The sequence below is a fragment of the Terrapene carolina genome, unplaced genomic scaffold (assembly GCF_002925995.2).
Source record: "Terrapene carolina triunguis isolate 2854851 unplaced genomic scaffold, T_m_triunguis-2.0 Scaffold231, whole genome shotgun sequence".
Taxonomy (NCBI): Eukaryota; Metazoa; Chordata; order Testudines; family Emydidae; genus Terrapene; species Terrapene triunguis.
The window spans coordinates 3,707,108-3,728,542 of record NW_020664582.1 but is presented as its reverse complement, the minus strand read 5'-3'; the positions used below and the strand labels follow the sequence as shown (position 1 = coordinate 3,728,542).

At 46.6% G+C, this 21,435-nt stretch overlaps 1 protein-coding gene across 1 annotated transcript in view; it reads left to right on the top strand.

Moving 5' to 3' along the window:
- The window catches only part of ZZEF1 (zinc finger ZZ-type and EF-hand domain containing 1), a 79,224-nt gene extending 75,277 nt beyond the window's left edge, over positions 1-3,947 (top strand). Inside the window, exon 55 of the mRNA XM_024207641.3 lies at positions 757-3,947. Coding sequence (XP_024063409.2) covers positions 757-831 — 75 coding nt within the window. The 3' untranslated portion in view covers positions 832-3,947. The remainder of the gene's footprint in view (positions 1-756) is intronic.
- Positions 3,948-21,435: the final 17,488 nt, after the last annotated feature.

The window sequence follows — 21,435 nt, the reverse complement described above, 5'->3', positions numbered from 1 at the left end:
ATTGGTGTAGATCCAGCACTATCTGTATCTTTCTTCCTGACACCATTGTATGGGTCCCTTTGAGCGTCTGCTGATGAAACTATTCACAAATGGTGTCCTCCTTTGTTAGCCACCCAAGAATAATATTACAGATAATGGCAGTTGAATGGATATGAGTTATCAAAACCAAAACTCGTGTCCCACATCAGGCTTTCTGCATTCCTTTTCCTATCACTTAAGTCATACAGAGCCCGATTCTGCTCCCACTGAATTCAGGGGAGCTTCCCTACTGAATTCAATATTAGCAGCCCTTGGCCCTGAAAGAGTTGTTTTTTTTTCCAGACATTTCCTGAATTCAATTTTGCTCTCTCGACGTCTCTGTGGCATCTCCAGCTTCCTTCTTAACCCTCAGCTCATTTGATATGAGACTCCTTCATCTTAGTAAAACCCACTGTCCATTTAGAAGTGATACTACAATGGGATTTGCCTGGTGCATCCACCTTAACTGACTTGTCCTCTACATAAGCAAAGCTTTAGCAGATGGGAGGCATCTGGGCAATCGGAAATGCAGTTGCTTTTTTGTTAAGCATCCAGAGCTTGTTGGATGCATGACAGTTTACTTCATTGCCAAAAGATAATCAGATGGATAGAGAACAAACTATTCCTACGTCTGTTAAACTCACGCAGCAGAGGGTGGCTTTTTAGAACTTAAAGTAACCATTACTTGATGGTGATAATCTTTGTGATGCTTAACTTTCTTTTCTTCCTCCCCTCCAGGCCCTGAAAAACATTGCTGCTATCAGCCTTGCCATTAACTATCCAAACAAATCAACAAGTCTCTGGAATGTTTAATACTGGCTCATGGCCGGAGTGCATGGGATAGAATAGTTTGTCCATAGAAACCTTGGAACAAACATCTTCACTCTGTTCAGGAAAAGTTCCTTCAGCTTCAGCGTATGGGTACTCTGCAGCCTTCCTTCCTTCCACTTTGATGTAGAATTTGTAAAAGTAAAAGCGCACTTCAAAGAAAAAGCACATTTTGGAGTAACTCACGCATCACCTACAGTTACATACGCACATATTGTAGCATGTTAGAGTAAACAGAAAAGTATTTTTTTATTCAGAGAGTGAACGGGAGAAGATTTCTGAAGTATGAGAATGGAGAAGGCCCAGTGCTTGTATTATCTGTTCCCAGTAAAACTGAGTGACTATAACTGGAAGGGACCGCTTGAAAAGTTTTGCTGAACTTACGCTGGTGCCACCAGCAGCATCCATTTTTCACTGGAAGTAAAATTGGTGAAGAAGAATCTTGGTGGACTGTGTAAGAGTAAAAATGGCCCACTCTTGAAACCTGTCATGTTTCACTTTGCTTTGAAAGGCACTACCCACGGAGAAAAACCTGCAGCAACTAACTCATTACTGAACTTTAGGTTTTAAATCAAATATAGAGAGATTCAAAGAGCAGTTAAGATTCCAATGGCAGAGCACCCTTCCGAGAGGTGAATGCCTCTACTGTTCTTTTTGGTTTGATCGACTGATCTTACCCTACTTTGTCTTAAATATGTACAATGCATTGTTCTGGTTTAGTACAGAAACCACAATGGCTCCCTTGGAGTAGCTTTCGAAGAGGTGGTATGAGAAGCTGAGGAGCACTGGCTGTGATGCATAACTTATATGTTTCTCAAAGATGGCATCTTTCCAAGAAATTATTCATGGCATATTCTTTGCTACTGGTGGCCCAGGAGCTCCTTCTGGTGAACATTGGGAAACCCTGATTCCCAGCATCAAGGGATGATGGGGTGGGGGGGGGTTAGTGATTAACCCAATTTATCTCATATAGCAATAACTGCATTACTCCTGCTGAATGTGGAATAAATAGCAGACCTCTGTGTTGAAATAAATTGGCTTTAATCTTGCCCAAATTTGCTGGTTATTCCGTTTCCAAAGAAGACTGCAAAGAGCTTAAAGGGTTGTGGGGCTACATTTTGTGTGTGCTAATTGCCTGGTTGGTTTTGTTGAATGTAAAATCTGCAAAACTTCTATTGTGCTTAGATTTTTTTTTTTTCTCCAGAATGAAACGATGAAGAAAGCATAACCAGATGCACCTGTAGTAGAGACTGGAAAACTGATCAAAATGGCATAAGGACAATGGCTGTGTTGGAACTGAGTGTTGTGTTCACTGGCTTTATTTGTCCAAAAAGGCCAGTGGCTAGCACTGTCATATGTATAGGAGCCCTGCATTTGGGAATAGTCTATGGAATAGTGCTCTTCCAGCCACCTGGGACTGGGAGTATCTTAAAGGCGGTGCTATCTCCCTCTGGGAGGGAAATGTGCAATGTGCTTTAGTGCCCCCATTTTTTTTGGATGGTCATTGGTGCTGCAGCCTTGGAAGTAGCTGGTTGGCTCCTATTCCATTAGGAGAATGCAAGGCCAGTGCTGTTGTGGGAGAGACGTTTAAATTGGAAAGAGTACTCTGAATGAAGGGGTTAAAAACTGAAGACCCTCATTGGCACCAGAAGTGGCAATCACTGTCTTTCGGGGGATGGGATGGCTCTCTTAGTAAAAGCAAATCCCAGAGTGTGGGAAGAACTTGTCCTCTGCCCAAGTTTGGAAAAAGGCAGAGAAATGCAGACTGCTCTGAAAACTTGCCTGCAGTCTAACGTAATGAAAGTTAGTTCCCTTTTCCTTTCCAGGGTGAGACACTGAGTACTAAACATGAGATTTACTTGCATCATAACTTTTAACTCGTAGGTAAAGGCATTTGCAGTCTTATCCTTTGGTTTCCCTCTTAGTGATGCCTCTCAGTTTGTAATCTGACTGCAGGAGAGGCTAGGAGCTTCCCTGATCAACCAAATGCATGTCTCTGTCTGACAGTGTGAACTCCTACTGGAGAATGTGGGGTGGGGGTGGGGTTATTACACCAAAACTGGGGTCATCTTCTGAAGTCCACTTTCATGAACAGTGTGTATTGTATCAAAGGGTCAGATGAGCATTTTAAAACGGCTGCTCTGCGACAGTGTGGATTTCCTACCCACTGTCTCGGAACGAGTCCCTGGCTAGTCGGTAAATCCCTGGTGATAGGTTGATTGTGTCATTTGTAAGGCATGTGATGCGCTGTTGAGATCTGCCTACGTTTATTTACAGAAGGTTTTTTCCTCATTTTACATCAGGTTTACAGACTGTACAGAGATCCTTCACTGATCCTATCATGGCTTTTCCTCATTCTCATTCTTTTTCTGTTGCACTGTATTTTTGCTTTCTATATAACAATATGCCCAAAGGCTGTAAGAATGACACAGGAGTGGCCAAAGTTTCTATCTTAGGCGTACCACTTACTACCCTTGCCAGTCAGCCATCTTGCTCTCAAAGGGCTACAAGTGGCATTAGCTGCTAAATATTCTTTCCACCCACTAGATGGAAGTGAAGGACTGTCCCCTGGCTTGACACGGAGTCTTTCACTGCCTTAAAACTTGCTTCTTCAGTGTGGGTTTTTAGGGGGCAAGAAAAATTGTTTTTTTTTTTCCTATCATGTAAAAAGGGGAGGAGGTGTAACCAAATGAATTGAGTATTTATGACCAATAGCTCTTTGAAATCCTGCAGCAGTTCCAAGTGGATGCAGATGATACTATGGAATAGTACAAAGCTGGCTGGAAAACAGGTATGCTGAAGAAAAAAAATGTGCCTAATTAAAAAATGATTGTGTCCTGAATCACATATGATGTATTTAACACAAATCACATTGTTCCTAATGATACATGTGACTTGTTTTCATTAAACACTTTAAAAGGTTTTTAATTTTTTTTTTTCTTACGGGTTTACTACTTTGCAATTTTTATCGGTTTTGGTTGTTTGAAATAGATCAGACCTTTAGATTTATTCCAGTTCAGCTCAACATGTAACAAGAAAGTTATAGATGTGGGTAAAATATGCAAATGAAGAGAAATATATTGTAAAAATTCTATAAAAAGTACAACACTGTGTCTGTAGTTTTGTTTTTCTTTCCCTCACTGAAGATTAAATATTGAATTTACAGCAAGAGCTAGGGGTTTACTTTGAGTGTTAATCATTAGGGACAGGATGACTGTAAGTAAACCTGCTTGTCCTCCTTAGTATTGTATAGCTGATATCACACTCTGCCACACAAACATCACATCACGTGAGGCTTGGCTTAGGCTCCAATCCTGCAATTGGTTCCATGTGGACTGACCCCTGTGCCTATATAGAGGCCCGTTGACTTCAGTGGGGGTCTGTCTGTGTGGATCCAGTTGTAGGGTTGGGCCACAATTTGTTTCAAGGTGGTGGTTCACACCTATAGAGTTCCTGTACTAATGTGAGTCTTGTCTACATTGAGAGACACTCCTGTGCCATAACTGCTCCCATACTGTAAATGGGAGGAGGTTGCTGGCCAGGGTGATTCTCCCCACTGGTCCATTAGAGCTGCCGTTTGTTGGCCTTCTAAGCATGCTACAAAGCCTATTTATTTACACAGGCTTTTTCCTGAGAGGCTGGTTGGTGGGAACGTGAGGGCTTTTCCCTGGAGTGACAAGTTGGGAGTCTCCTCTGGCATTTGGCCAGTCCGGAAGTTGGTTTCCCCTTTTGTACAAAGCCAGAGAGATTTGTCATGAGTGTGTTTACTAAATACATATTGATAACCTGAACTGTAGAATGTACTATACTCGAGTGAGCCTCTAAGGGCGAGGAGAATCTAGGACGGGGATGTTGCTCTCACGTTATTGTGAGCAGGATCAGGCTGTAAACTAGCTGCTTTCATTCATTTATTGTGGGATGCGCTTCTTTTTCCACCCCGGCTTCTTTTAAGAGCAAAACTCTATGGCATGCTTAAAGCAAAATAAGCAAATACCATTGACCTTTCCTGCCCCACCCAGGCATCGGTACCTACATGCTCTTACAGTCTATTGCCACAACCCCTTACAGCTGATAGCATCCGAGCTCCTTCTGTCTAGCCCTTTAAGAAACTAGATCCTTTTAGTGCATTAGACTGACTTTAGAAGTGGTGTCCACAAACATTTGCTCTGCTAAACTGGTCCAAATCTCTGTGGGTACATGCTTATTTTGGTTTTAAGTGATTTCTACAGATTTAGCTTATGTCTGTTCCTAATCAATTTAAGCTAAACCAGAATAAGCGTGTGCCCTGGTTTAACTAAATTTGTTTAAAATCACACGCTAAGTGAAAGTGGGACAATTCTGCATACAGACAAACCCTTATAATATAGAAGCTGCCAGCGGAGAATTGCTAGCAAAATGGAGCAGTGCCTTTATTTATTTCCCCCCCTCCCCCAGCCAGTTTTGCCTGTCTTCAGTTTGCAAACATGGATTTTCTGGTTTCTAATGGAGCAGAAGCCAATAGGGCTGCCTTACATTTACTTCTGTAAATTCATTAAACGTCATTGGGGAAGTTGATGCAACAGTACACAGGTCTGGAAACGTGTAGTTGCTTGCTGCAAAAGTGAAAGTGATTGGGGTCATTTTGAGGGGATGGTTGTAGGTTACACATTAGCTTAAAAAACATTGGCTGTGGAATGCTGCATTTCAAATGTTTTATGTATGTAGGGAGAGTGTGGTGTAGTGGTTAAAATATAGGACTGAGAATTGGCTCTAGGTTGGTAGTCTAGGCTCTGCTGCTGACGGGGGGCACTCTTTGTTGGCTCAATTTCTCCAATGGTGAAATGGGGCAATATTCATCTAATTCAAATGAGTTGTGGTTGGCTTAATGTTTATGAAGTGCTTTGAGCTCCTGGGTCACAGGTGCTATATAAAGGCAATGTATTTTCCTTGGTGGTGAATAACAGCCTCTGTAGTCTGAATCAAAGACTCTTTTTGACATGTTTTGGGCAACTTGCACAGAATCTCGTAGACCTTGAGCCTAAATCTGCTCTCTGTTCTAACAGGATAAATTAGGAGTGACTCCATTTTAAATCACTGGAGCTGCCCTGGTGTAAAATCTGAGCACATCCACAACAGTCTAGCCCAATGTTCTGATCCTATACTTTTCGTTTCCCTTGTTTGTTATGAACAGCATATTTCCTGCTAACAGGATTGTGCTGCTTTATGTGACACAACTGAATTATCACAAGGGGCTGTTTTGAAAGTGACTGTCACAAGTAGCGGGTTGTGTCTTCAGGTGACAGGCAAGTACCGCAATCACATGAACTCCTAAACAGCACAAGTTTGGTTTTAGGCAAAAGTCCTAAACAAAACCTTTCAAGTACTCCTGTTCTTTTTACACAATGAAGTGTTCTTGAAGAGGATACTTTTTCAAAGTTCCTCTGCTGACACCAGCCAGTCATTGAAAGATCAGTCTCAGTCAGGAGGCTAACTGTGTCTAAGGCCTTGTCTACACTGCCACTTACAGCATTGAAACTTCTGTCGCTCGGGGTGTGAAAAAACACCCCCATGCCCCCGAGCGATGCAAGTTTCAGCGCTGTAAAGTGGCAGTATAGACAGTGCACCAGCGCTAGGAGCTATTCCCCTCGTGGAGGTGGTTTTATTACAGCGCTGGGAGAGCTCTGCGGCAGCGTTTTAACGTTGGCTCTGTAGACATACCCAAACTGTAACAGTGTAAGCAACACCACCACACATGAAGCTTAGGCCGCACTCAGAATGAGTAGGAGCTGAATTCTGCCTCCCCAAGTGGAGCAGAGATTTGATCACCTCTCTATTTAAGCCAAATAGTTAAGAAACATGTCCCCTGTAAATAGGGAAGGAATGAAATAGAAGGTTAAGGAAATAAGATTAGTGAGATAAGAAAGGAATGAGCAGTTAATGTATGGGTTTAATCAGATCTCTTTGGCAGGACTTTTCCCTGTTCTGCCATTGTTCTGTTCCACTTGTGCTTTCTTTTCTCCAGCTCCAAAACCAGGCTGCAACAATACAGGACTTCCCACAGGAGTGTACAGTGCTGAGGCAGCGCAGAACACACAAAAATTGGTCCCGTCTCCCCTTAAAATCTGAGTCGTAATGTGTCTCATCAGAGTTATCAACCCCAGTACATGATTCATATTGAATCCTCAAATGGCTTGATAGCATTTCTTAATGTTTAAAGAATATACCCTGCTCCTTGAAAACAGAGGACAGAGAAGGTATGTTTTGGTTTGGGGGAACGCATGGAGGGAGGTGACAGAAGGGCTAATGTAAATGGTAATTGCAAATTAGGGGAAGATGTGCTGTTTCCCAATGTGTATGATTCTAGTGCAGTGCCAATGTACAGCATTACAGTGGTACCCTGAAAAACGCTAGTGGCTGGTCTCAGGCTAGGTCTACACTACAGCGGACTTCCGACCTAAGATACGCAACTTCAGCTACGTGAATACCGTAGCTGAAGTTGCGTATTTTAGGTCGGCTTACCTGGCGGTGAGGACGCGGGAAAGTCGACCGCTGCCGCGCTGCCGCCGACTCCGCTACCGCCTCTTGTCGAGGTGGAGTTCCGGAGTCGACTGCAGAGCCATCAGGGATCGATTTTACCGCGTCCTCACGAGACGCGGTAAGTCGATCCCCGATAAACCGATTGCTACCCGCCGGATCGGCGGGTAGTGAAGACGTAGCCTCAGTGAATAGAGATTTCCCCGCCCCCTGCTTAATCAAATCTGTGGGATGTTCTCCTGGTGCTGTTTTTCTCCCCTGCTCTTCCTCTGTCTCACGCCTCACTTCATTCCTCCTCCCTCCCCTGGCTTCTTGTTCCATTTCCCCACCGTACAGCCTGTCCTTCCATCAATGCTTCAGCATTTTTTTACGTCTTCCGGGCAAGTAAGAGGAAAGACTTAACCTGTATTGTGTGCAACAAGAGCAGAAAGTGTTAGTAAACTGATGAAGGGTGAGTTAGAAGCTTCTTGAAATATTTGTCAATGGTCACTGCTCTCTTGTGCCTTATGTCTACACTGGCACTTCGTCGGCAAAACTTTTGTCTTTCAGGGGTGTTAAAAAAACAGCGCCCCCGCCCCCAAACAACAAAAGTTTTACCAACGAAAAGCACCAGCATGAACAGCGCTTTGTCGGCAGGAGCACTTTCCTGCCGACAAAGCCACTGCCGCTTATTGGGCGGGGGGGGGGAGGAGCTGCTGACTACCTGTATAGCTGGCATTATCTCGCAGCATGAACTATGATGGTTGTGGAATGATGCAGAAATGAAAACACAAGAGACGTAAGCAAAAGAGACTGTGTGACACCAAGTATGTTAACCCTAGGATTCTGGCCAAATTCCATGACCAGTAATTATTTTCTGTCTGCCTATATTTCCCCTGCAGTTATAGGTGGATACAGTAAATCTCTTTGAACTATTGCATAATGATGCTGTGTGCTGTTAAGCCGCTGTATACTGCCCCAGAAGTGGCTGCATCGTGGGGCAGTGCAGGAATTCCTAGTATGTGTAGTCTGAATAGCAGTTTAAATTTCAGGATGAAAAACTGTATAAACCCGAGCTATTGCAGAAGGTCCCCCTCCAGAAAGAATTCAGTGCTCTGTGCTCCTGGAATAGCCACTGTGTGTAGTTTTTCGAGGCCTCTGCTTCAACAGTCCCTAGGGTTGCCAACTCTGACTGACTGAAGCTATTCTGGGAGATTTTTCCCCCCCAACATGATGTAATGTCGTTTTCTTAAAATATCCTATTAAAATCTCCCGGATTGCTTTCAATAGTCACTGAGGGTACGTCCACACTACCCGCCGGATTGGTGGGTAGCGATCTATCTATCGGGGATCGATTTATCGCGTCTCATCTAGACACAATAAATCGATCCCTGAACGCGCTCCCCGTCGACTCCGGAACTCCACCAGAGTGAGAGGCGGAAGCGGAGTCAACGGGGTAGCCGCGGCCGTCGATCCCGCGCCGTGAGGACGGGAGATAAGTCGATCTAAGAGATGTCGACTTCAGCTACGCTATTCTCATAGCTGAAGTTGCATATCTTAGATCGATCCCCCCCCAGTGTAGACCAGGCCTGAGAGATAGAAGCTGATTCTGGGAGACTCCAGGCCAATCCTGGAGGGTTGGCAACCCTAGCAGTCCCTCTCTGTTTTCATCAAAGCATTTAAACACATGCTTAACTTTTAGGTACATGCTTAAGGCATGGCCTTATGTAAATACCTAAAGTTAATTAAATACTTAAGTGCTTGTCTTCGAGATGGACCTAACCAGGTGCGTAAATGTTTTGTTTGGCCTGCTATTGTAAGCAGGAATATGGAATATTCCTATATGAAAGGGCAGAGAGGCACTGAATTCTTGAAGTATCAGGGGGTAGCCGTGTTAGTCTGTATCCACAAAAACAAGGAGGAGTCCGGTGGCACCTTAAAGACTAACGGATTTATTTGGGCATAAGCTTTCATGGCTAAAAAACCCACTTCTTCAGCTTATGCCCAAATAAATTTGTTAGTCTTTAAGGTGCCACCGGACTCCTTGTTGTTTTTGTGAATTCTTGAAACAAGTCAAGACCTCTGTTCTTACCAAAATGCTTAAGAATAGGTCATCTCTCTCTTGCTTTCTCACCATTTTCCATTACATAAACAAGCTACAGTAAAACTCATATTAACCAAAAATGTCAACTGTTTTTCAACTTTTTTTTTTTTTTTTTTTTTTTAAAGAGATACAAAGTGGAAGAGGTAATATTTTATTGGACCAACTTCAAGAAGGGAGAAACTTTTGAGCTTCACAGAGCACTTCCTCAGGTCTGGAGAAGGAAACAGGCGTCCAAGCTAAATACAAGGTGGGACAGATTAAGCATTAGGGGTTCACACATGTTGTAGGAGACCACTTAAAATGAAGTGAGCAATTAACACCTCTCCAGTTGTAGGACAATGGAGAGTTAGTAGGCGACAGGGTGTGTTACAATGAGGCATAAAACCTAGCTGTCTGTTAAATCCATATTTTTAGGCCTTGTCTACACTACAAGGTTTTGTCAACAAAAGGCTGCTTTCGTTGACAAAACAGTGGATGCGTACACACTGCAATGTGACTTTTGGTAGCAAAAATGCCCTGGTTTGGCGACAAAATAAAACCACCCTGACGAGAGACATAGGCTTTTTGCACAAAATGTTTGTTGACCAAGTGCCAGTGTAGGCACCACGCTTGATTTTATCACTTTAATTGGCCTCCAGGAGGTGTCCCACAATGCCCATCCTGAGGACTGCTCTGGTCAGCAGTTTGAACTCCACTGCCCTGCAGCCAGGTAAACAACCATCCGCCCCTCCTCCTTAGAAGCCCTGGGAATTTTTTAAATTTCATTTCCTGTTTGCTCGGCGTGGAGAGGCCTCATCTTATCTTCCCAGGTGACCATGGCAAGTTATCGCAGCATACACTCTCCCGCTTGGACCACGGCGGAGCTGCTGGATCTTCTCAGTATATGGGGAGAGGAGGCTGTGCAGTCCCAGCTGTGCTTGAGAAATTTTGATATGTACGGGCATAGGCGCTGACTCCATGGGTGCTCTGGGGCTGGAGCACCCACAGGGAAAAATTGGTGGGTGCTCTGTACCCACCGGCAGCTCCCTGCCCCAGCTCACCTCCACCTCCTCCCCTGAGCGCGCCGCCGCGTCCTGCTTCTCCCCCCTCCCAGCGCTTGCGCCTTGAAACAGCTGTTTCACGCAGCAAGTGCTGGGAAGGAGGAGGAACGTGGCACACGGGGAAGAGGCAGGGCCAGGGCAGGGATTTGGGGAGGGGTCCAATAGGGAGGGGGAGGGGCCGGGTGGCACAAGCACCCACCGGCGCCAACAAAAGTTGGCACCTGTGCCTACGGGCAGATTTCTCGAGGCTTGTGCAAAAAGGGCTATGATCTGGACATACGGCAGTGCAGAGTGAAGATAAAGGAGCTGAGGCAGGCGTACCATAAGGTGAGGGAGGCAAACCGTCACTCCAGTGCTGCACCTTAACACTTGCTGGTTCTATAAGGAGCTGGACACTATCCTCTGTGGCGACTCCACCTCCACCTCCATCACCAAGAGCCCCGTGGATACTTCAGACCTGGAGGCGGCAGAAAGAGGACCTAACCCAGAGGACATGCTTTGAGTGTTCGCAGAGATGTGTGCTTGCCAAGAGTCAGTGAGAAAGTGATTGATACGTTACAAAAGGTGTGTTTTACTGAAATGTTTCAATGCTGTGCGTGAATTTAACAATCATGCTTCTGTGCATTGTTCCTTCTGCTTCGGCAGATGTGGCCTTCAGGAACACCCTGCACACACCGACCGAGCATCTCTGCCAGATAAGAAAATGCCCAAGACTGAGTAAAGAAGACATGTTCTGGGAGGTACTGCACTTCTCCAATGCAGAGGAAAGGGAACGCAAGCCGAAAGGCAGGACAGAAAAGAGAATCAGGATTTAAGGACGCTACTGAGCAGATGATTAAAGTCATGGAGGAGCAAACGCAGATGCTGAAATCCTTAATAACGCTGCAGATTAAGCAGATGCGTGCCCGCCCTTCCCTGCAGCATATTCAGAACTCTTTTTTCCATGTCTCCCCCCCCCCCCCCAACCTCCACCCGCACAGGCCTTTCCGCTTTCTGGGATTTCTCGGTTTCCCCTTCACTCCACCCCCTCGGACAACTTTCACAATGATAGCTGGACCTACACAGAGCTCTGAAAGACTGCCCTTCCTGGATACCTCCTTTCCCATCAAGCATCTTTGTGTGCGTGTGTATGTTATTTGTTGTGCAATAAAAGCAAAGTTTTTGAATGGTAACTCATCTTTATTTGCTTTCTACAAATTGAGATAGCAGGCACTACCAATACATACACAGGCAATTTAATCATTTGCTTACTGGAATGTAAGGCCCCAAATGTCACCATTGCTTCATAGGAAAACTACATGTAATGTAACATTGCAGCACCAATCACAGAGATATACATTACTGGTTCTCATTTTCAAAGTGTTGCCTCAAAGCCTCCCTGATTCGAATTGCGCCCCTCTGTGCCTCTCTGATAGCCCTGGTATCTGGCTGCTCAAAATCAGTAGCCAAGCAGTCTGCCTCAACACTCCACCCCTGAGCAAACCTTTCACTCTTAGCTTCACAAAGATTATGCAACATACAGCACGCAACTATGACCATGAGAATATTATCCTCATTGAGGTCTAACCTGCCAAAAAGGCATCGCCAGCGCACCTTTAATCTGCCAAAGGCACGTTCCACTGTCATCCAGCAGCTACTCAGCCTGTTGTTGAATTGCTCCTTACTGCTGTCCAGATTTCCGGTGTAAGATTTCCTGAGCCATGGCTGTCAGGGGTACACTGGATCTCCCAGGATCACTCTGGGCATTTCAACATCCCCCACTGTAATCTTCTGATCTGGAAAGAAAGTTCCCACTTGTAGCTTTCTGTACGGGCCGGTGTTCCTGAAGATGGGTGCGTCGTGCACCTTCCTGGACCACCCTGCGTTGAAGTCAGTGAAACGCCCACAGTGATCCACAAGCACCTGCAACAGCATGGAGAAGTACCCCTTCCTATTGATGTACTCTGTCGCAAGGTGGTCTGGTGCCAAAATTGGAATGTGTGTGCCATCTATCACCCCTCCACAGGGAAACCCATTTCTACAAAGCCGTCCACTATTTCACGCACATTTCCCAGAGTCATAGTCCTTCGTAGCCCTGCACACTTGCATTAACGCAGCCCCAGTAGTCAACTTCCTGATTCCAAATTGATTTGCAACCGACCGGCAGCAGTCTGGAGTTGCCAGCTTCCTCACAGGGATTGCCACATGCTTCTCTAGCAATAGAGCAGCTCTCATTCTGGTGTCCTTGTGCCACAGGTCTGGGGCGAGCTCCGCACAGCATTCCCGGAAGTGGCTTTATGCATCCAAAAGTTCTGAAGCCACGGCTCATCATCCCAGACCTGCATGAGGATATGATCCCACCATTCAGTGCTTGTTTCCCGACCCCAAAAGCAACGGTCTACCCTATGCAACTGTTCTGTGAATGCCAAAAGCAATCTAAAGTTGCTCCAATCCATATATCACAGCATGACAGGCAACTGGGAGTCTTCTTCAGTTAGGAACTTCGCTATTAACTGCTCTTCCATTCGTGATGTCTTCATGACCGTTGTCAGAGCATAGGAGAGCAGTGCGGGATCCATCCCTTCTCACAAAGATGCCAGAGTGCACAGCAAAGGGCCGTTGAAAAATGCCCTGAAAGAAAACCGGAAGCCCATGGAATGCTGGGACAGAAAGCAATGCATCATGGGACATTGAGCCTTCTTCCCACAAGATCTAGCAGCAGAAGGTGTCGAGCCAGACTGTGGGATAGGTAACCACAGTGCACTGCTCACACTGTCAATGCTAGTGCCCCAAGTGTGGACTTGCTCTGCTGACAGAGGGAGTGAGTGTGAACATACAATACCGATTTTTATTTTAGCGCTTTTTTGAGTGTCGACATAACCTTTGTCGACAAAACTCTGTAGTGTAGACAAGGCCTTAGGCTATGTCTACAGTACAGACCTTACAGTGGCACAGCTACGCCGCTGTAAAGTCTCCTGTGTAGGCGCTAATTAAACCACCCCCAATGCGCAGCAGTAGCTACGTTGGCAGGAGAGTGTCTCTCACCAACGTAGCGCTGTCCACACCAGTGCTTTTGTCGGTGAAACTTATGTCGGTCGGGGATGGGGGGGTTTCACACCCCTGACCGCCAAAAGTTTTGCCAACCAAAAGTGCTAGTGGAGACCGCTTCAGTGTCCAGCAGCATTACAAATTTAAATTCCCAAGCTCATCTTTTCAAGGTGTTCCTCTTTTTAAGCAGAACTTGGTTTTCTGCTTTTCAGAATGGCACATCAGTCTTTTTCCATTTTCATTTTTGCGAATAATCTTTTGTGTGTCTTCCTCATCCCCCCAGAGTGCTAATGTTCCTGATAGTTTTGAAGTGGAGAGAGTATTCCATAATTAAAAGGATTGATGAGGGCTTATGGGTTTTGAGGGCACTAGCAGGGCGATGGTACCAGTTAGCGTTACAAATGAGTGTCCATCCTACATGCATGTAAAGAACAGCATCAGCCTCCCTGTGACTTTCCATCTCAGTGTAATTTATGATGTGCTTGATCTCTGGCAACTTTTTACTGCTGAAATTGGGCTTCAGCTCCCCTGTTATCACCTAGGTGTATATCTCTATTGTGTGTTGATGGCTTGATACTTTCCTAAATAAACTGTGGCGTGATGATACTGCACACAGCATCATGATTTGGTTCAGGAAGATGCTTCAACTACAAGGGACAAAACACAAAGAAAGCTGCACCAGTCACGTGTCCACCATGTAAACTCAAGGGACGACGCCAATGGAGTAAGCTGAGGCTAAGAATTCTGCTTGAGACTTTTTGTTGCTGACAAAATGCTCAAAATGTTTTGGGGCTCTTGAGATAAGCTACGGCCTTTAATCATGCTGTACAGCCTGGAGCCAGGATCCCAAAGAGGCCGTGTAGTCTGGCATGTAGCTCACTGGGGGCAAGGATTCAGGACACCTGGGTTGTTTTCCTGGTTTTGCCACTGGCCTGCTATGTGACCTTGCTGTGGGCCTTCAGTTCTCCTCTCTGGTCCTGTGCTTTTCCTTTCCCGTCCTTGTCTGCCTGGTCTGTTTAGGTCAGTGGCTCTCAAACTTTTTTACTGGGGACCCCTTTCATACTTTTTTATATATTTAACAGCATTATAAATGCTGGAGGCACAGCGGGGTTTGGGGTGGAGGTTGATAGCTCGCAACCCTCCATGTAATAACCTCGTGACCCCCTGAGGGGTCCTGACCCCCAGTTTGAGAACCCCTGGTTTAGCTCACAGTGGAGGGACTTTCTCTTAGGAAATATATGTACAGCGCCCACCCCCAACTGAGGCTTCTAGGTTGTATTGCCATATAAATAATAAGGGGCCCTGGTCTCAAGGAATTAGAAACCTAACTGCAGGGCCCCTGGCAATCTCCTTAGCTCGGGCTTAACTTGTGCGATTGAAGTGCGTGGGCTACTGTTCAAAGCACCATGTTTCTTTGTGTGATGTTTCATTCTAGCTGCCAAATACTGCAACTCAAAGGGCTGGAGATGGTGCCCGTTGGCCTGTTAGCTCTCTGCTGGTTCCATATATTCCTAGAGAATCTTTGTCCGTTTTCCCTTTTTGTGCTTCATGCAGTGGTAGTCTCTGGATGTCCAGTGCTAGCGCTGTTCTCTCAAAACAACGAATGCTAGACATGGGTAGGTATTGCTATGTACGATCGTGGTAACTATCCTGGCCATTAGTAGACTATAATGTATATTACCCTAACTTCCAAGTGTATATCGCTCCAACTTGAGACTTTATGCTACTCTTATCTGGAAACTGCCTGAATCTTGAAGCACAGACAAGAGTAAATACATTAGCTCAAGTGTGTCCAAATTTCTATCAAGGCAGCTGAACGCCATGACTTCCTAATGGCTGAGCCATTACAAACATTGAATCTATCTCCCCTTGTAAGTATTCTCACACTTGCTTCTTATCAAAGTGTCTGTACTGGGCTACCTTGATTATCACTTCAAAAGTTTTTTTCTCTTACTTAATTGGCCTCTCAGAGTTGGTAAGACAACTCCCACCTGTTCATGCTCTCTGTATGTGTGTATATATATCTCCTCGATATGTTTCACTCAATATGCATCCGAAGAAGTGGGTTGTAGCCCACGAAAGCTTATGCTCTAATAAATTTGTTAGTCTCTAAGGTGCCACAAGTACTCCTGTTCTTTTTGCGGATACAGACTAACACGGCTGCTACTCTGAAACATGACTTCCTAGTGAAGAACACTGTGTCCTGATGCAGAGACTGGGAACGCCTGTTCTCGGCATTTCAACGAATGTGACATACAGCTTCAGTGCAGCGACGAGGGCTCCCACCCACAGAGCTGCTGTCTGAGCCTGGGAGAGGAGGTTGTGTGTCTATTGCTGTTCTCTCTGCCCTGGCTTGTGGGGGCTACTTTCCGCATGCATGGGGACACTTATCCTCGCATTGCTCAGGAGTTTGGTCAGCGTGGTCAATTCAAAAAGAGCTCGTTGACTCGAGACGTGGCTGACTCCTGGGAGGCCTGGAGAGCTTCTGCAGTGTCTGTACAGAAAACTGGGCTAGATAGCAACTGCTACGGTTTGTAACCTTCCTGCCCCCAAATCTCGCCAGCACTCAGTGAGTTAATAGTGCTCCAGGGCAGGAGAGCTAAGTCTGCTGAAACTGAATTCTCTGCCTGTCTTGCCTGGATACTTCCTAGGTGTGTTTGTGTGCCCTGGGAGGTGCCCTGGTAAAGCGAGGGTGTCCCAGTGGGGAGGAGGGAGTCAGACAGAAGCTTGCAGAAAGTTGTCAGCCCTTTTTATTCAACAACCTGCTAATAAACAGACTGCGAGGGTAGCAGTGATCTCTCCAAAGTACACTGAGCTGCTGCTCTCAGCAGTCTCCTCCACGCGGAGTCTCTGCCTTTCCCTGTCCTGAGCGATCTGAGATCTTCCCAAGATAGATTGGGGGACACTGTCTCTCCTGAGGATTTGCAGCTCTCGAGTCCCAAAGAAAGGCAGCAGAGTCCTCGCCACACTTTGCCAGTCCCTGAGCCCAGCTCATGCAGGGCCGGCTCCAGGGTTTTGGCCGCCCCATGCAGCCAAAAAAAAAAAGCTGCGATCGTGATCTGTGGCGGCAATTCGGCAGGAGGTACTTCGCTCCGAGCGGGAGTGAGGGACCATCTGCCGAATAGCTGGACCTGCCGCCCCTCTCTGGACTGGCCGCCCCAAGCACCTGCTTGCCAGGCTGGTGCCTGGAGCCGGCCCTGAGCTCATGGCACTATAGAGTGAAGAAGGGAAGCATCCAGGTGAAATGAACGGAACAAATCTCAAGAGGGCTGGGCAAATACCTAACTTTGAAAACTATTTCTGGCACTTGATTTCCCCTCTCCCCACCTCCACAAGACTCTTTTTTGAAGTTACGCTCCTGGCAGAGGGTGAATCCCTGTCTCACCCCCCTGTTAAAGCTTCACACAGTGGCCGCTTTATTTGGGGGATTGTTTCTCTTGACATTCCTCTGGTAGCCCATACATCAGGCATGCTGGCACAGAATCCCCTTCCATCTGAACTACGGCTTCATCCAGCTGGACAGCATGTTAACTGCTTCCCAGCCCCACTAAATTATTTGGTCTCCAGTTCCCTTGGGCTGGCCTTGCTGCTTTTTCATTTGCTGAAGTAACAGTGCTGGCTCAAACACCAGCCCTGTGATAGTAAACATGCTTGACAGTGAAGTGTTGAATCCACTTAGCCCAGGCTGCTTTACGTCGCAGTCGCAAGCGTAGTAATGAGTGTATGTATGCAGACTACTGCCGTTGTCAGCCCTGATCTATGACTTCCATTACAATCGAGTCTTTTGCTAAGTCTCAGGTCAAAGTTGATAATTTGTAGCTCAAGCCCAGCTAGTGAGCAGTGTGATTCATTATTCGTATGGTGGGGGTTCACCGCCAGCAAAAACTCAGATGCTTTCCTTCCATGGATCTCTATTGTTATCTACATATTTGTATCAAGAGGGAGAACTTTTTGTTTTAGGCTACGTCTAAGCAGCAAAGAAAGACGTGAAGCGGTGAGTCTCAGAGCCCGGTCAGCTGACTCCGGATCACGTCATGGGGCTAAAAGTAGCAGTGTAGACGTCCCTGCTCAGGCTGGAGCCTGGGTTCTGAAACCTGGCTGGGGAGGAGAGCCACAGAGCCTGTGCTCCAGCCCAAGCCCCCACACCTACACTGCTATTCTGAGCCCTGCAGCGTGAGCCTGAGTTAGTTGATCCAGGCTCAGAGACTTGCTGCTGCAGGGGGTCAGATTCAGAGGGTCGGATTCTGCTCTCAGCTGTGCTGCTGTGAATCCATGGTAATTCCATTGACTCTGGTAACCTTACTCCTGCTGTGACTGAGAGTAGAGCCTGGCCCTCTAATGTTTTCGACTGTGGAGTGAAGGGATGTCAAGCAGAGTTATTGAACGCCTAGTGCTGCCTTCTCGAGCCTGGCTGCAGCAGATGTTCCCAGCTGGTTTTTCAGTGAGCTGAAACTGCGCAGAGTGGGCCGAACCATGTGGACTTTAGAAATGCTGAGGCAATGTGATTGCTAGTTTAATACTCCTGATGGGAAATAGCCTGGAACACAGAGATTCAAAAGGAGGGCGACACGTGGAAAGCAGTAGTGGCAAAACACCCTAACAACCCCTCAAGTTAACACTGGGTTATAAACGAAATGGAGGAGGCAGCAAGGTCCAGTGTTAAGAGGATTGGACTGGGACTTAGGAGACTTCTGGGTTCTAGTCCCAGCTCTGCCACTGACCTACTGGGTGACCTTGGCCAAGTCACTTCCCCTCTCTGTGCCTCGGTTTCCCTTTCCACCCTTTTTCTTGTCTAGTTAGATTGTAAACTCTTTGGGACTGTCTGTTACAATGTGTCTGTGGTGCCCGGCCCAATAGGGCCTTGATCTCCAGGCCTAAAAATGGGATAGGACAATTGCGACGGTTGGAATGGGAGAGCTGCATCCTTTGAGACGCATTAAAATAAGGCTGTACAAAGAACTAGAATTGATGTTGTAGTGAAGGGGAGATGGGGGAGTGAGAAGGGATGGAACAAGTTTTTTCCCTCTCTAATTTCCATGGTTTTGTAGCTGGTTCCGGTGCACGTGGCAGAGCCTCCACACATGCTTGGAGTACAAATTAATACCTAGTACTTAGTGCTCTGACACCTCTGCTTGGCTAGTTAATCAAGGCCGTTAACATTCTCTGAGACACTCTGTTCTGCCTCCTGAGCTAATCGCTTAGGGAAGTTGCAAGTGTTTCACTTCCATTCGTAACCTTTTTTTTTTCTCTCTCCCCACACCTTCCCTCCACAGGATGTGGCGAACTTGCTTGTTCCAATGGCTCTTTGATATTCGGCACTTCCTGTGTGTCCTGGGGAGCGGGCGGAAACATCGGATTGTGTGGACAGCAGAACTTACTGGATCTGCTTCAGCTCCCTGACATGGAACCGGAGTGAACAGTAAGCAACATATGCCGTTCCCTGTCCTTGTGAAACAAAATGTCCCCTAGCAAAACGATCTGCCTCAACTCCTCGCTGAGCCAACACAAAAGTCCTGAAACATCGATTTGACCTGAACAGCGTTAATTATTTTGCTTGGCTCGCTGCCAGGCTCTGCAGGAAACACTTGAGGAGGCAGGATTTCTGAATAGATACAACCTGGTTAGAAATGCCATGCCATTTTCCACGTCTTGTGGGCTGATGACTGCTACTCTTGGTATTGCAGTGGCGAGGGAGGAAGAGAGGCAGGATGGTCCGGTGGTTAGGGCTCTACCCTAGGAGTTTGGAAACCTGGCTTCAGTCGCCTGCTCCACCGCAGTCTTCCTGTGTGACCTTCGGTAAGTCTCCCCGCACCTCAGTTTCCCCCACTCAGATACTTCAGTAATGGTATGGGGGGAGGGATGCATATAAATATCCAAGACTGGCAAATAGCAGCTAGAATCCCCGGCTAAGGTCGGGGCTTTATACAAACACAGAATAAAGATCTTGCCCCAAGGAGAGTACAATAGAGTGGGAGGGAAAATAGAAGCACAGAGGTGGGGGAAGTGTCTTGCCCAAAGTTACGTAGCAGGTCAGTGGCCGAGCTGGGATCAGAACCCCGGGTGATGGGCCCTGCAGGACTTGGAACAGTTTAGTGTGGAGATGTCAGACTCTTGGGGAGAGGGCTGCCTTTGATTTTAAATAATAGTCCATGGAACTGAGCTACTCAGGGCCATGGGTTTCAGAGTGGTAACCGTGTTAGTCTGTGTCAGCAAAAACAACGAAGAGTCCTTGTGGCACCTTAGAGACTAACACATTTATTTGGGCATAAGCTTTCCTGGGCTAGAACCCACTTCATCAGATGCATGGAGTGGAAAATACAGGCGCAGGTGTAAATACATGAAAAGATGGGAGTTGCCTTACCCCAAGTGTGAGGTCAGTCTAACGAGACAATTCAATTAACAGTAGGATACCAAGGGAGGAAAAATCACTTTTGTAGTGGTAATGAGAGTGGCCCATTTCAAACAGTTGACAAGAAGGTGTGAGTAACAGTATGGGGGAAATTAGGTTTAGGTTTTGTAATGACCCAACCACTCCCAGTCTAATCTGATGGTGCCCAGTTTGCAAATTAATTCCAGTTCTGCAGTTTCACGTTGGAGTCTGTCAGGGCCATGTTCCCTCTAATGGCGCCCCCTGCTCGTGTCAGTGGGAGGTTTGCACAGGTCCTTGTGGAGGAATGCCCGGGTGTCGGTGGCACTGCACATGCAGCGGACTGGAAATTCCACACCCGCTCCATGGACGTTACAAAAGAAGCTTTTCACGGATGCGAGAATCTGAATGATGCCACCCACCCGTCTGGTTCATTGGGGCATTCGATGTGATTGTCTTATGGGGCCCCCGGCAGAGGGCCGGCGTCGTGGCAGATCTCTCACCTGCCTATATATTTGGAGTGTGTGCGTGTGATGGCACCAACCTAGGCTAGTTGCTCCCTTCTCACGCCTGGGCAAAGCCAGTGGCGCAGCACGTCTACAGCCACTGCAGGCTCCCAGGGGCTCTTGCAGTCCAGCAGGCAAGTGGTCGGGGAGGAGATGGAGCCGCTCTTGATGCTTCTCCTTTCTCGCCTGTAGCTATGGCCAGCAGCCTTTCTGGCTGCTCCAGAAGGGCAGAGACAGAGCAACTGATCCTGAACTGAAAAGTTGCTTATCCCAATCTCCCTGGCTTGCAGAGGATGTGCTTACGTTCAGGTCCCACCTCTGCCTCTTCCCCAAGCACCGATAGACACGCTGGCCTGTCCATTTAACACGTTGTGCATCAACCTCCCCTGGTGCATGTGCGCATGCAGGAAATGTCACCAGTTAATAGACCTCACTGCATTTAATAGACCACACTGCATTGTAAATAAGATCACGCGGGCAGCCTTTTGTCAATATCAACTGTCCCATTGCTATAGCTACCACGTCCTCTGTTGCCAGACACACCTGTTTGTTTTTCCAGCTCCTTTCTCCCACTGTCAGATTTCTCTGCTCACCTGGAAAAAAAAAAAAACCCACCCACTTCTTTTGTTCATACACCTTCATGATTGTTCCCTTTTAAAGAGGTCTCCCTGCCCCTGCTACTTCTGGTTGCTCTGTTCATAGAGGCAGTATGTTGTAAGGGGGGCTGTCTCATATGCAGCAATGGGGTTTCAATCAACCCCCTTTTCCCACCCCAAAACCTTTATTTCTACCTGTAACTTTTAATAAGACTCCATTCCGTTTAATAAGACAACTCCATTCCTATTGTGTTCACCTACCTGGAAGCAAAATAACCTATTTCGTACATGATGAATGTTTTATGCTGAGTAAGCAGACAGAGGCTTTGTTGCTTTTTTCCCGTAACTCTCCCATTAAATATTTTTCTATGATTATTATTATTTGTGTTACAGTAGCACCTTGATGAGATCCGGGCGCCCATGTGCTAGGGGCTGTGTGTATAACGTATGTAGTGAG